This window comes from Trachurus trachurus (genome assembly GCF_905171665.1).
Source record: "Trachurus trachurus genome assembly, chromosome: 17".
In the NCBI taxonomy this organism is placed as follows: domain Eukaryota; kingdom Metazoa; phylum Chordata; class Actinopteri; order Carangiformes; family Carangidae; genus Trachurus; species Trachurus trachurus.
This window is the reverse complement of record NC_139900.1, coordinates 5,454,222-5,469,137: the sequence shown is the minus strand read 5'-3', so window position 1 is coordinate 5,469,137 and position 14,916 is coordinate 5,454,222. Positions and strand designations below refer to the sequence as shown.

The 14,916-nt window shown below is 42.7% G+C and overlaps 1 protein-coding gene across 3 annotated transcripts in view; it reads left to right on the top strand.

Moving 5' to 3' along the window:
- LOC311001028 (disco-interacting protein 2 homolog C-like) overlaps positions 1–14,916 on the top strand; it is a 208,534-nt gene that overhangs the window by 142,835 nt on the left and 50,783 nt on the right. For all 3 annotated transcript variants that reach the window (XM_083991982.1, XM_083991980.1, XM_083991981.1), the window contains 2 exons: positions 822–1,019; positions 6,747–6,838. In XM_083991982.1, the coding sequence (XP_083848108.1) occupies positions 822–1,019; positions 6,747–6,838 (290 nt within the window). The remainder of the gene's footprint in view (positions 1–821; positions 1,020–6,746; positions 6,839–14,916) is intronic.

The following is a 14,916-nucleotide window of genomic DNA, read 5'->3' as shown; positions in this document are numbered from 1 at the left end:
TTGTTCCGTTTCCATGACATCCAGGGCTGGAGCCTGTTTTTTTTTATTGTCTCTCTCTGTCTGTCCTTCTCTTGTGGTGGACTCCTATGTCAATAAAACCTTGAAGGAATTTCTATTAAAGGGACAACGAGGAGTTTCTATTTGGTTATAAAAAAGTCTCATGTTAATGTGGATGAATCTACGCTACCCACACTTGTTAATGGCTCCATTTCCGATAAATATATCGTTCTGTCTCTATCGTTATTTTGTTATCTTAATTAATGGTGGAAATGCTGGACGAGCCGACCAGCGTTTCCTTACTTTCGGTTTCGCGGACGCTGCCCGGCGGGTCATGGGAATAACGCCGCCGAATCGCCGTTCATGGTCGGAACTATGACGGTATCTGATCGTCTTCGAACCTCCGACTTTCATTGTTGATGAATGAAAACATTCTTGGACAGACGGACGTCTTGCGCTGGTCCAAGAATTTCACGGTGCGCGCGGAGGCTCATGGTAAATGTAGTATGAGAACACTTCGCTTTCCAAAACTCCTCGTTGTCCCTTTAAATGTTCACTGGGACTCAAAGAAGCTGATTGGATTTGATTGGTTAAAGGTCAAAACTATGAGGACATCACAAAAAATAGTTTTGGCCTTGTAAACCTGATACCTCAGGATGGAACTACTCAAGACAAGCTCTTCAAATGTTGAATGACTCACATTGAGGTTGAACTCCGAGTCCCAGAAGACATTGATCTTTTTGTTCATTGTGTTGACGATAAGAAATAAAATGTTTCATCAGATTTAATATTTGATCTTCGTGTCTCTCTCTCTCTCTTTGCAGTCCAGCAGCCGGACCCCAACCAGCCCAAGGCGGAGGGGGCCCAGATGGGGGTCATGCGGGGCGAGCAGCTGGGCGTGGTCACCAACTGGCCCCCGTCTCTGGAGGCGGCCCTGCAGCGGTGGGGCACCATCTCCCCCAAGGCCCCGTGTCTCACCACCATGGACACCAACGGCAAACCGCTCTACGTGCTCACCTACGGTAAGAGCAGCCTTGAGAGCTCTGAGAGGAAATACGTTTTTAGATGTGAAGTTCAAGATTAAAGGGGTATTCCAGTGTAAGTTTAACCCATTGGTCTAACGCACCGTGAGACTGAGTAGAACCCCCCCTCAAGAGATCAAGTTTGCAGACAGCGAACTTCTCTAGTTAGAGCAACTTTAACGCAGACAGCCTGTTGAACAACACTGCTGTCTATGGAGCCACGAGACGACCGCCATCAAAAAAGCCGCTCATAGCCACAAATAATGCTCAGAACAGCACCAAACTTCATCAACAGTACAAACAGGGTCCCAGCCCATAATACGAGGCACCAAACACCTGCTAGCTTTGCCTGGTTTCTATTGAAAAGAGACAAAACACAACTCACCCACTCTGCTCCAGCTTCTTCCTACTAATGCAGAAGCCCTGACGAGTCGATTACAGAATGTAGTGGAAAAGTAAAGAGTCTAGTGGCGTTTAGTTTCAATAATGCAGCAGCTTTGCTGAATGTGATAGTTTGAGCAACTCAACTCAGTTCATTTTCCTGTCAACACTCGCTAGCTATTGTTAGAAACAGAGAGGAACAGCAGATATGCCAGGTCATTTGTCCCCTCAGCAGTCAAGCTGTTAAATGCTGAGCTGACCATGTGAATCCTTATTTATTCTTATTCGTTTTTATCTTTCATAGAAATACATATGTATATTTTTTTACTTTGTATTCTTAACACTATTACTATTTATTCTCATTGGATGGCACTATATTGCCTCGCAAGTTAAGAGTTTTATTTATTTATGCATTCAGATATATGAGATACATTTGTACATCCCATGTTCGATCATGTTACTTTTGATATGTGTGTTGTCTATGTGTGTGGGTGATTGACTGTATTTCTATGGTGGACAAAAGTTCGTTGACTTGATGCACTCGGTAATCGACTTGTCAGGGCTTCTGCATTAGTAGTAAGCAGCTGGAGGAGAGTGGGTGAGTTGTGTTTTTGTCTCTTTTCAATAGAAACCAGGCAAAGCTAGCAAGTGTTTGATGCCTCGTATTATGGGATGGGCCCATGTTTGTACTGTTGATGAAGTTTGGTGCTGTTCTGAGCATCATTTGTGGCTATGAGCGGCTTTTTTTGATGGAGGTTGGCTCGTGGCTACAAAGACAGCAGTGTTTTTCTATCTGTCCATCTGCTGAAGTCGCTACAACTAGAGAAGTCTGTGGTCGGCAAACTTGATCTCTGGAGGAGGGGTTCTACTCAGTCAAATGGTGCGTTAGACCATGGATTAAACTTATGCAGGAATATCCCTTTATTATTACACAAATATCTGAAAATGTGATTCTCTAGTTTAGAGACATCTGAATCCATCACTTCTCAGTACATTATAAATACAGTACAGAGACCCGCAGTGACAATGCTTCGGTTCTGTATGAATCCAGCAGGTTTGATTCCTCTGAACTGTGTCCCAGCTCCGTGCACATATGGCGGCTTCCCCGAGCTGATTAACTGAAGCACCAAACAATGTTTAACACCCGCTGCGTGAGCATAATTCCACTAATGGCAGCCAGACAGCGCTAAGCACATTAGCAACGTGTGAAAAAGACGCGTTCAAGAAAGCTGCTCTGCTGCAAAGAGAGAGAGCGAGAGACAGAAGAAACTTCATTATCCCAAAAGGAGCAGATTCTCTCAGTCTGTTTGTGAATGAATGATGAATTATTTATGGAGGAATTTACCCTGAGTGACGTTCAGGACAGAGACTCTGTACGTGAAGATTTTACTTTTAGTCATTTCCTTAATAGAAGTTTTGGCCACAACAGCCCAGACAGTGACTTTAGAAGCTGATTCATCCTGAGTGTTTTGTCTTTCACACAAGTTCCCAACCTGAAGCATCACACAGAGTCTCTAGGTGACAGATAAAAGGTGTGAAAATAATAATAATTAACCTTTTCATTTTGGTTGTGATGTGATTGTGCTGTGATACAACACTCACAGAGAGGGAAACAGGTGAGAGGACAAACACAATATGAAACGATAGAGAACAGTTATGGACGTGAATGCATCATGTCCTCAATAAAGTCTAAGTAAAGCTGCAGATCAAACTGTCTGGAGAGCGTAAAGAGATGTAGCTGCTTCTGTTCAGGGTTAGACTGAAAAGAAAAAGAAGTCGCATCATGGAGTCGCATCATGTGAACGACAGAGTGACAGTGAAAATACTTCATCACAAATCAAAGGCGTCGTTCACAGTGAAGAGGAGCAGAGTCTCCTTTGAGCTTTTTATCAAATGAAAAAGGAGAGAAACTAAACAAAGACAAAGTGGGAAAGAAAACGGGGCAGAAAAAGTGGGGGCAAATGGGAAAAGGGGGAAGAAGAGAAAGGAAAACAGAAAAGAAAACGGAAACCAGGGTCTAGAATGGACAGAAAAAGTGGAGGTAAATGAAAAAATGGGAAGAAAGAGGAAGGAAAACAGAGAAGATAATGGAAAACGCAAACCAGAAAGGACAGAAAAAGTGGAGGTGAATGGGAAAAGGAGGAAGAAGAGGAAGGAAAACAGAAAAGAAAACGGAAACCAGGGGCCAGAAAGGACAGAAAAAGTGGAGGCAAATGAAAAAATGGGAAGAAAGAGGAAGGAAAACAGAAAAGATAATGGAAAACGCAAACTAGAAAGGACAGAAAAAGTGGAGGTAAATGGGAAAAAGAGGAAGAAGAGGAAGGCAAACAGAAAAGAAAACGGAAACCAGGAGCCAGAAAGGACAGAAAAAGTGGAGGTAAATGAAAAAATGGGAAGAAAGAGGAAGGAAAACAGAAAAGATAATGGAAAATGCAAACCAGAAAGAACAGAAAAAGTGGAGGTAAATGGGGGAAAAAGAGGAAGGAAAACAGAAAAGAAAACGGAAAAAAGAAACCAGAAAGCACAGAAAAGTGGGGGAAAGGAATTAGTAAAAGAAGTGATGAAGGTAAATGTTAGAAAAGAGACAACAGAGAAGTAAGGAGGGGAATGATAGAGAATAGAAAGAGGAAAAAAATAAAGAGTAAAGAAAAGAGTGAGGGAAAGAAATAAAGGGAAGACAAAAATGAGTTTTCTCTTTGTTTTTTGTCCAATGTTGAATCTAAAATCTAAAATTTAAAATTAACCAGGGGGGTGAATAGTGAACAGGCAGCAACTTTATCACAACAGCATCCGCTTTCTCCAAATACAGTAGGTGTGTGTGTGTTCATGTGTGCGTGTGCATGTAGGTGTGTGTGTGTGTGCGTAACCAAACAAACTGATGTGTGTGGAGATGATGATGAGGCAATACGAGCGCTCACCAGACTGTGAAATGTCTCCAGCGAGCACTCTGGAGTCGTCCACCACCAGAGACACAACGACACGGTGAGACTGTGTGTGTGTGTGTGTGTGTGTGTGCGGTGCTGACTCTTGAATCTCCCTCCATCTTCCTTTATCTCTCATTCCTGTGATGTCGTCTCTTTGATGTCGGCCGACAAGGACAAACTTGTTTTGTTTCTTCCTGTCGACTCGTCCTCTCCACCTCCCTCCTCTCCTCCGGAGAACAGAGAGAATTCATGATATCGGATTCTCCCGCTGTCCTTAAACTCATCGCTCACTACGCTGCACTGCAGATAACCTCACGTAATTGGCAGGAGAGAAATAAATTTGTGTTTGGAAAGAGAAACAACGAAAAAAAAAAAAAAAAAGCAGCAGCAGCAGCGAGTGTTTGAGTTTGTGTTGGAGCTTTGATGGTGTAAACATCTCGGCCTGAGCTGTTTACACACAATTCACTGTATCGATGATAGAAGACGCTGGGGTTTGTGTACAGCATGAAGAGGACACACACACTAAAGTGTTCAGCCTCTGTGTGTTGTTGTTTGTTGAGTTGTGTTCTCTCTTTTTTTTTTATTACAGGTGTGCGACTGTTTTTGTATTAACTGTAAATCCAGATTTAAAGTGAGAAACACAAGTGGCCTGTGGAAGAAACAGGTTCGACTCATGACGACTGTTCATTCATAGTTCAACATTTTGGCAAATTGGCCCCATTGCCATAATCCCTATAGTTGTAGCAGTAGGTTCGTTACCTTTAATTGTCAGTGCAAGCTATTTTTAGAACGGCGGAGCAGAGCCGTGAGCTGCTCAGAGCTACGCTACGGAGGCTCATGGGATTTCTTGGTTTCCCTCATCAAACTCATCAAATACACAATCCAACAACTCCACAACGCTCTGGTAGACAAGTTGTGACCTGCACATTCACCACGCTATGAGATAATAACACAACGTTACCAGACAGAGTTGTTTTAGAGGGAAATACAGAGACTGCTTGATGAAAAACTGTCCCTGAAGGCAACACGCATCAGTGGTTTTGCATGAATTTCCCTCTAAAACAACTCTGTCTGGTAACGTTCTGTTATTATCTCATAGCGTGGTGAATGTGCAGGTCACAACTGCCATGAGTGCAGGATGAGTCATCAAATGTTTTACAGAAAGAGAAAATACATCGATGTTGATGTGAAGCATATTTATTTTTTGACTTGAATTTGATTGATGTCGACAGATAAATGAAAAGTCAACATGTGGACACAGGATTAAAGCTGGAAAAATACATGTGTCACTTCATGGGCTCTTTAAAGTTTCACTAAGCACGTTCTGTTCTCTGTAAACAACAGATCAGCTGTTTCATGTTCATGCAAAGGAACTACAAACTGACATCTGAACTTGATTTACTCTGTTCATTCTCCCTCTTTAATTATCATCATAAGGACCCAACTCAGATCTTATATCCATGTTTCCATCCAGAGGTCGGACTCAGCACCACTGTCTTTTCTCCTTCTTCTGAAAACCTCCAGGAGACCAAGATCATTTTGAATTTTCCTCCACTTGTTGCTCAGTTTCAGTCTTATTTCTGTCTCTTTCTGCTGAAAATCTGTTTTTATTCTAAACTCTAGTCACCGTTCCTCTGCCTTTTGTCTGCCATTTTCTTTTCGTTTCCTTTTTTCCTCCTCCTCCTCCCCCCCACAGTTCATTTTCCTCCCGGGATCTACAACAAAACTCTCTCCTTTTTTTTTCTTCAATTCATTAAACATCAGGAAGAAGAAAAAAAAAACTCATTTAGCGTGAAAAACAATGAGGGACTCGCACCAGGTTGCTCATGCATAATATCTGCAGCTGTCAGTCTGAATTAGGCGGGGAAAAAAAAAAAAAGGGAAACAGAAAAAGCAAAGGATGGAAATTGACTCCATTGTTGTGGAGTTACTTCATTAATGAACGGAGCAGACAGACTGGGCCCTGCAGGGAAAACGAAGCTGATGGAAAGGATCTGATAATGTTATGTAGAGGGAGCAACACTTATTTCACACCTTCAGTCAAGTGGAAATGTTGTTTTTTTTTATTTTTTCTCACAGTTGCTTGAGCTAAAACATGGACTCAGGTTTCCTCATCGTAACCAAACACACTGTGTGTTGTGAAATCTGTCGTAAAGGATCGATCGCTGATGTCAGCGCAGTGATGTCTTACACATGGGGACTCGTGATGATGTCATCATTAACTCCGTTGTTCGCTTATTGCAAAAGCCGTTTCATGTTTTCACAGGACACAAAATCGATCACCGACGATTCACCCTTTGATCGCTTGATTATGTTTTTTTTTTTTAATATATAAAAAACATCTGGGGCTCAGATTTAGTTTGTAAGTTTTCCTGCCTCTGTGATGATGATGACGACGACGCTGCTTCGTTTCCTCCTGCAGGTAAACTGTGGTCCAGGAGTGTGAAGGTGGCCTACAACCTGCTGCACAAACTGGGAACCAAACAGGAACCGCTCGTCAGACCTGGAGACCGGGTGAGTCCAAAAACAAACAAAAAAACACACACACACAAAAAAAAACACAAAAGCAGCGTGAACAAATTTCACCCCCAGAGAGAAAACCTCAGGTGTGTGGGACAGTGTTTGTGTTTTAACCAGATTCAACTCTGACGATGATTGGGGAGGTGTTTAGCTCAGTTGGTAGAGCACCCGCCCCATGTGTAGAGGCTATAGTAGGCTATAATCCCGGTTCGAGTCCCGCGTCGGACGTCCCTATCCTGCGTGTCATTCCCACCCTCTCTGCCTCCCATTTCCTGTCACACTCTGAACTGTCCTATCTAATAAAGGCATGAAAAGCCAAACAATAAACTTAAAAAAAAAAAAAAAAAAACTCTGACGATGATTATGACTTTCTCCTCGTCACATCTCTGTTTCCGTTTTTTGGGGGGGTTTGGTCAAAAGTCCTCGTGTAGCCAACGTGAAGCCATTGTGAAGCTGAAGTGCAGCTGAAGTGCAGCTGTTGTGCAGCCGATGTTAAGCCGCCGTGAAGCTGACAAGTAGCCCTTGTGAAGCTGATGTGAAGCTGAAGTGAAGCTGATGTGAAGCTGAAGTGAAGCTGAAGTGAAGCTGAAGTGAAGCTGAAGTGTCGCTGATGTGAAGCTGAAGTGAAGCTGAAGTGTCGCTGATGTGAAGCTGAAGTGAAGCAGAAGTGAAGCTGAAGTGAAGCTGAAGTGAAGCAGAAGTGAAGCTGATGTGAAGCTGAAGTGTCGCTGATGTGAAGCTGAAGTGAAGCAGAAGTGAAGCTGAAGTGAAGCTGAAGTGAAGCTGATGTGAAGCTGAAGTGTCGCTGATGTGAAGCTGAAGTGAAGCTGAAGTGAAGCTGATGTGAAGCTGAAGTGTCGCTGATGTGAAGCTGAAGTGAAGCAGAAGTGAAGCTGAAGTGAAGCTGAAGTGAAGCTGATGTGAAGCTGAAGTGTCGCTGATGTGAAGCTGAAGTGAAGCTGAAGTGAAGCTGAAGTGTAGCCAATCTGAAGCTGAAGTGAAGCTGATGTGAAGCTGAAGTGTCGCTGATGTGAAGCTGAAGTGAAGCTGAAGTGAAGCTGAAGTGAAGCTGAAGTGTAGCAATTTTGAGGACGACGTGAAGCCGATGTGAAGCCGACGTGAAGCTGACCTGTAGCCGACGTGTAGCTCACGTGAAGCCGTCACTCATCACTCATCACTTTAAACATGGACATGTGTTGTCTACCCTTCCCTCCCTCCTTCCTTCCTTCCTCCCTCCCTCTCTCTGCCGGTACAATCATCTCATCAGACTCGAGGCCTCTTTACTCACAGGAGACGATGATGCTGAAATGGAAAAAGGTTCAGTAACAGTCCCACATGTGTCGGCTGCCATGCGAAACCCCTCTCCCCCACCGCTCGCCTTTCATCTTTATTTTAAGCTCAATTTCCCGCTCGACTGCAGACGAGGTCCAAACTGGCATGAGGCCATGGTGTGTTTGTGTGTGTGTGTGTCTCTTTAAATGTGTGTGTTTTATGCATCTCAGCCGGAAGGGTGTGTGTGTGTTTTAACTACAGTACGACTCCTTTATTTGGGTCTTTTTTCACAGTTTTACAGGAGCTTTAATAAGTGGCACACGTAGAGAGATTGCAGTGTGTGACAGAGGAGTGTGTGTTTATGAAGCTGAGGGGAGTTCATTACACTCAGACACTCAGCAGGAGCTGTTGGTGTTTGATGCAAGAAACACAAGTTCAAAATCAAAACATTAAAGGGATAGTTCAACATTTTGGCAAATTGGCCCATTGGCATAATCCCCTATAGTCATAGCAGTAGGTTCGTTACCTTTAATTGTCGGTGCAAGCTATTTTTAGAACGGCGGAGCAGAGCCGTGAGCTGCTCAGAGCTACGCTACGGAGGCTCATGGGATTTCTTGGTTTCCCTCATCAAACTCATCAAATACACAATCCAACAACTCCACAACACTCTGGTGGACAAGTTGTGAGCTGCACATTCATCACGCTATGAGATAATAACACAACGTTACCACACAGAGTTGTTTTAGAGGGAAATTCATGCAAAACCGCTGATGTACGTTGCCTTCAGGGACAGTTTTTCAGCAACAGTCTCTGTATAAACAACTCTGGTAACGTTGTGTTATTATCTCATAGCGTGGTGAATGTGCAGGTCACAACTTGTCCACCAGAGCGTTGTGGAGTTGTTGGATTGTGTATTTGATGAGTTTGATGAGGGAAACCAAGAAATCCCATGAGCCTGTTAGTCCCGATTCTTTGTATTGGAAGCCCAAGAACAAACCAGAGAAGTCTTTCGTACAAAAGTAGTGGTGTTTACTCAGGTCACAGATAAAGTACATCAGCGCTGGACTCAAAGTGACAGAGCTCTCGCAGGATCTCGGTCAGGAGTGAGTCCAGATTTCAGGAAATGGGTCACATTTATCTTCTTGGGCTGGGCCTGCCCCGTACAGAGGTTGGATGTTCTCAGAATGTGATAAGCAACATGATGTGTGTGTTGTTGTTCAGGCGTGTATCTAATGCAACAGACCTAACTGACAGACTAAGAGAACTCAGCAGTTACAGTATGTCCTTGGTTATCAGGCTAGAGTCACAATATCTGGCTTCATGTTCACACACATCAGGTTATGTGCGTTCAAGTACTAAATTAGAATACATGATATCTCAAAGCATACATGACGTCATTGAAGTATAAAAACAAAGTACGTAACGTCCCAGAACATGTCCAATTGTAACAATCCCCCTTTTGACATGATTTTATTATGTCAATCAAATAGAAGTAGGGACGTTATCCCTGTATTGTATCACATCTACTGGCAGTAGCCATCCCAGCAGGCCCCCAAACTGCAGGTGACCACATTCTTTAAGATGTAACACAACCAGGCAGGAGATTTTTATGTATCCCCCTTTTGATATAAATCATTCATATCAACAATCACCTAAATCAAAAATAGCAGCCTATATGTGAGCGACTATGTGTAAGCTGTTCTTCTTTGCAATTACTAGCAGCAAGCATTTCTTCATTGCACACGCATGTGGAAATATTTAAACAGTCTCATGATTGGTTAAGTAAAAACATTTTTTTTCTTTTTAACAAAACACATTAAAAACACATTCTTTAAAGCCCTAGCAGAACTCTGCACTGAGCATCCTAACTAAAAAGAAAAACTATAAGTCTCACGCCTCTACGTGTATGCAAGAACTATATGTAAAAATGTAATAGGCATTAGCAGTTTGTCATGTATAGGGAAATGGTTCAGGTGTACAAGTAATCATCCTCGGATTTGGGTTCTTCAGTCTCGTCCTCTCCGGGCTCAGAGAGGGAGACCAGCGGCATCACTTCTCCAGGGTATTGTACTAACTGGTAAGGAGGTGGTGTAGGGAATTTATCATTAATAGCTGTAGTAATACATTTTAGACAGAGGTGCCTGATGCATGGAATGCAGCAACATCCACATAATGTTAACAGGGTCACTGCTGCAATCAGTGAAAGAATTACTGATTAAATCAAAGATTTCCATTTGCCAAATGTTTTGTCTAACCAGTCAGCTAACGGATTCTCTATCCCTGAGTTTTCTGCTAACTCTTCAGACATAGTTTTGAGGCCAGAAAGGGCTCGAGTTATAGAGCCGTCTGGAGCAGTGTTATTAGGAATGAACACACAACAGTCCTGGCCAAACATGGAGCATACACCACCTCTCTCAGCTAAAAGAAAATCCATGGCTACTCTATTTTGGTAAGTCATCAGTGAAGTTGCAGACAGTTGTGCAGGCCAGCTATGGCATCTCTGGTCAAGTTATTAAGTCTTTTAACATTAAAGTGGACGTAATCAACTCTATCTACATTCTTGTTACCCACCAGAACAAGGATGATTCAAATCCTGCAGCAACTTGGTTTACTAACTTATATTCATCAGGCACACCTCTGGGAACCCCAATTGTGTCTATGTAAGCAGGTGAGTCTAGATATAGATTAATGTGAAGTATGTATCGCGTTATAAACGGCACAGTATTAAAGCTAGAGTCGAGATTCAGATATCATATGAAACCAGGAGACATGGGGCTTGTCAGAAACGGGCTAAATAATGCTCCAAAGTTCGGCTGGATTCTGGTTGGGGGGGACTTTTTAAAAGGGGATCCTGAACACTGCTGTCATCCATGTGTGTGCCTCTCTCTCTCTCTCTTGCACCATGTGTGTGTGCTGTGTCTCAGGGTCAATCATTGTTATGTCTAGTCACACTACAGGCAGCAGAGAGAGGCATGGAGAGAGTCCTCTATGTTCTAAAATAGCAAATTTTCTGTTAATATCATAGAATTGTGGGAAATCCTTTAGCAAATTCTGAGGAAGGGATCTCATTTGAACCCCCCAATGTCTATACCATGCACACACCCTTGTATTCCAGCTCGGGAAAAAATCTAAAATTTGTTGTGAAGGTCCTAGTTGTTTACATCAAGGTGATGGGTTTCTAGGGTCAAGTGTGGACTGTTTTTACCATATAAGAGGTGACCTCCTTCTGGAACATCAGCTGTGTTTTTTTTTTTTTTTTAACTTTGAAACAGGCCCAGGAAGTTTGCTTGTTGTTGTTTTTTTTTTTTTTTTTTACTTGAATTTTTGCATATATTTTGGGGAGGTTTTTTTCAATAGCCCATTCAGGGTTTTTAACCTCTCCTGCACTTACCATTTTGGTTTCAGCTCTCTTTTGTAATGGTCCTTATTTATCACTGGGCCAGGGGCTCGTGAGGTAAGAGTTATCATCAAGTAACCTATGGGATCAGTCCCAGTTTTGTAGGATCCAAGAACTAAGTACTCAGTATCTGACTTTTTGCATGACACCGAGCAGAGTGACTGGTTTTATTGTTACTGAGACTCTGGCCCTACAGGCTAGTCTCCACTGTGACATCATCATCATGTCTGTTCACTGTAAGTTTCAGCTTGTGCAGGTACGGTAGAGTCCTTGTCAGTCGATGAGGTTGCAATGTCAGTCCGCACCTCAGTCAATGTTCTGTCGGTAGGGTCCTGAGTAAGAGTACAGTGAGTCTTATGGATCCAGTTACTCAGTCTCTCGTCTGTCAACCACCCCTTTACACAATGAGAAGTAGCTTCTGCTACCTTGTATGGTCCCTTCCACCGTGGAAAAGACCAATTGAGCTTATTGACCTTTCTGAGGACCCAGTCTCCCACTTCAACAGGTGCAGTTTCAGGGTCCTGCTCCTTGGTGAGTATCTCTGTTACCTGTTGAGAGATACTCATCACGGTGTTGTTCAACTGTTTCACATATTCACATGTATTTTCATACTGCAATACAACAGGTGGTGAGTCTGTCGGTGCAGTGGTGAATGGACAGGGCATTTTTCTTCCTGTCAGGATCTCATGTGGGCTGACATTCAAGGTGGCGTTTGGGGTAGACCTTAGATTAAACAAAACAATAGGTAGGGCTTCAATCCAGGTCAGCTTTGTGTCAGCACAGACCTTTGCCAGGCCTTCTTTAATGGTCCGATTTGCCCGTTCCACCAGTCCCTGTGATGCTGGGTGATAAACCGCCCCAAACTTGTGTCTGATCCCAAACTTCTCCTCCACCTCTCTGAGTTCTTCATTAGAAAAATGAGAACCATTATCAGATCGTACTATTTCTGGTACCCCGAATCTGGGAATGATCTCTCGTTAACCATTTAATGACTTCTTTTCCTTTTTCAGTTTTGGTAGGTGTGGCTTCTACCCACCTAGAGAATGGATCTACACAGACTAGTAGATACCTTTTACCTTCTGTTCTGTGATTTGTTCTCATGTCAGTAAAGTCGATTACTATCTCTTTCCAAGGAGCATCAGGCACTGGGTTTTGATGGAGAATTTAACCTCTCCTAAAAAACACTGACAGTTTGTCAGGAATGTTTCTGCCCTTTTCAAATCTCTCTCTGTTTTTACCTTCTGCAGAATCCCTGCCTTGGGTAGCTTAATCTTTGTGTGCTCCACACTTTCTGCTGCTTGTTTTGAAAACATGGTGCATTCACTCAGTGTAGGCGGAGCGCTTTCACAGTCTTTAAACATTCCCTTATCTTGCATGTCCCTTGTCCAGTCTACAAATCTGTCCATGGCTTTCTTTTCCTGGTCCCTTGGGACTTTCTTTTGCCATCTTGTTATTGTTTCATACAGTACCAGCCCCAGAGAGCCGGGTTTACAATTTCTCCACTTATCCACAATTTTCTGTGACATCTTTAAATAGTATTGCACGTGTTTAGACAGATAAGGGTGAATGACACAATGCCCGAGTGAGGACCCGATCAAGAAGCTTCTACACAGAGTCTTTTACTCCGTGCGCTTGACCGCAGGGGGTTCGCCCAGTCTAATCACTCGTTTTAATTCACCAAGCTCTGTCACACCGTAGTTAACAGTTTCCCTTTACCCCATTCCAATGCCCCCCAATACAGAACTACTTGAGATCTGCGTCAGTGAAGGAATTCTCGATCAGTCTCGACTGCTCGATATCACAACACTCACACAATCAAACGATCATCAAGTAGGAAACCACCCCACAGTTAGGCCTAATATGAAAAATAACAAAGTTATCCCTGTGTCTTCATAAAGTATTTGACTTTATTGATTAACAGAAACAACACTACTAATTAATAGTAGTCTTCGGCACATTCCGGCATCGGCACATTCCGGCATCGGCACATTCCGGCATCGGGCACATTCCCGGTATTAAAAATGTCCTTATGAATTTTAGAAGACAACCTTTAGAGGTTTTCCATGCAAGTGATGAGTTTTGCGTCTTCCAAAAACAGCTGGGCTTGGTTAAAGACAACCCTTAGTGGTTTTCCATTCAAGTAATGAGTTTTACGTCTTTCAAGAACAGCTAGGCTAGGACACTTGCTAATATGATATAAGCTTTCAAAGACAACCCTTAGTGGTCTTCAAAAACTTGACTAGGACACTTGTTCATATGATATAAGCTTTCAAAGACAACCCTTAGTGGTCTTCAAAAACTTGACTAGGACACTTGTTCATATGATATAAGCTTTCAAAGACAACCCTTAGTGGTCTTCAAAAACTTGACTATATAAGCTTTCAAAGACAACCCTTAGTGGTCTTCAAAAACTTGCACGTGAGGCTATGTGTTTTAATACTTTATATGTGACCATTCAGTATACAACAAGACAATTCTCTTAATGGTATGAAACACAGCTTTTTTTTTTTTTTCTTTTTTTTTTTCAAACGTTTTAGGGATGTTAGGATTACCTTAATCAGACAATTTAATTTAGTAGTCTCCAATGTGCAGAAGTTTTATAGAAAAGGATTCCTGCTTACCCTTCGTTTAGCCGGCTTTGAATTGTCTGAAAAAAGTTTTCCTTCGATCCACTCTGGTGGTCCTCAGTCAGACACAGTCTCAGAGTCAACCAATCCGGGTCACGGCACCATTTGTTAGTCCCGATTCTTTGTATTGGAAGCCCAAGAACAAACCAGAGAAGTCTTTCGTACAAAAGTAGTGGTGTTTACTCAGGTCACAGATAAAGTACATCAGCGCTGGACTCAAAGTGACAGAGCTCTCGCAGGATCTCGGTCAGGAGTGAGTCCAGATTTCAGGAAATGGGTCACATTTATCTTCTTGGGCTGGGCCTGCCCCGTACAGAGGTTGGATGTTCTCAGAATGTGATAAGCAACATGATGTGTGTGTTGTTGTTCAGGCGTGTATCTAATGCAACAGACCTAACTGACAGACTAAGAGAACTCAGCAGTTACAGTATGTCCTTGGTTATCAGGCTAGAGTCACAATATCTGGCTTCATGTTCACACACATCAGGTTATGTGCGTTCAAGTACTAAATTAGAATACATGATATCTCAAAGCATACATGACGTCATTGAAGTATAAAAACAAAGTACGTAACGTCCCAGAACATGTCCAATTGTAACAAGCCTCCGTAGCATAGCTCTGAGCAGCTCACGGCTCTGTTCCGCCGTTCTAAAAATAGCTTGCACCGACAATTAAAGGTAACGAACCTACTGCTATGACTATAGGGATTATGGCAATGGGCCAATTTGCCAAAATGTTGAACTATCCCTTTAAAACTGCATCAGAGGTTTTTTTCC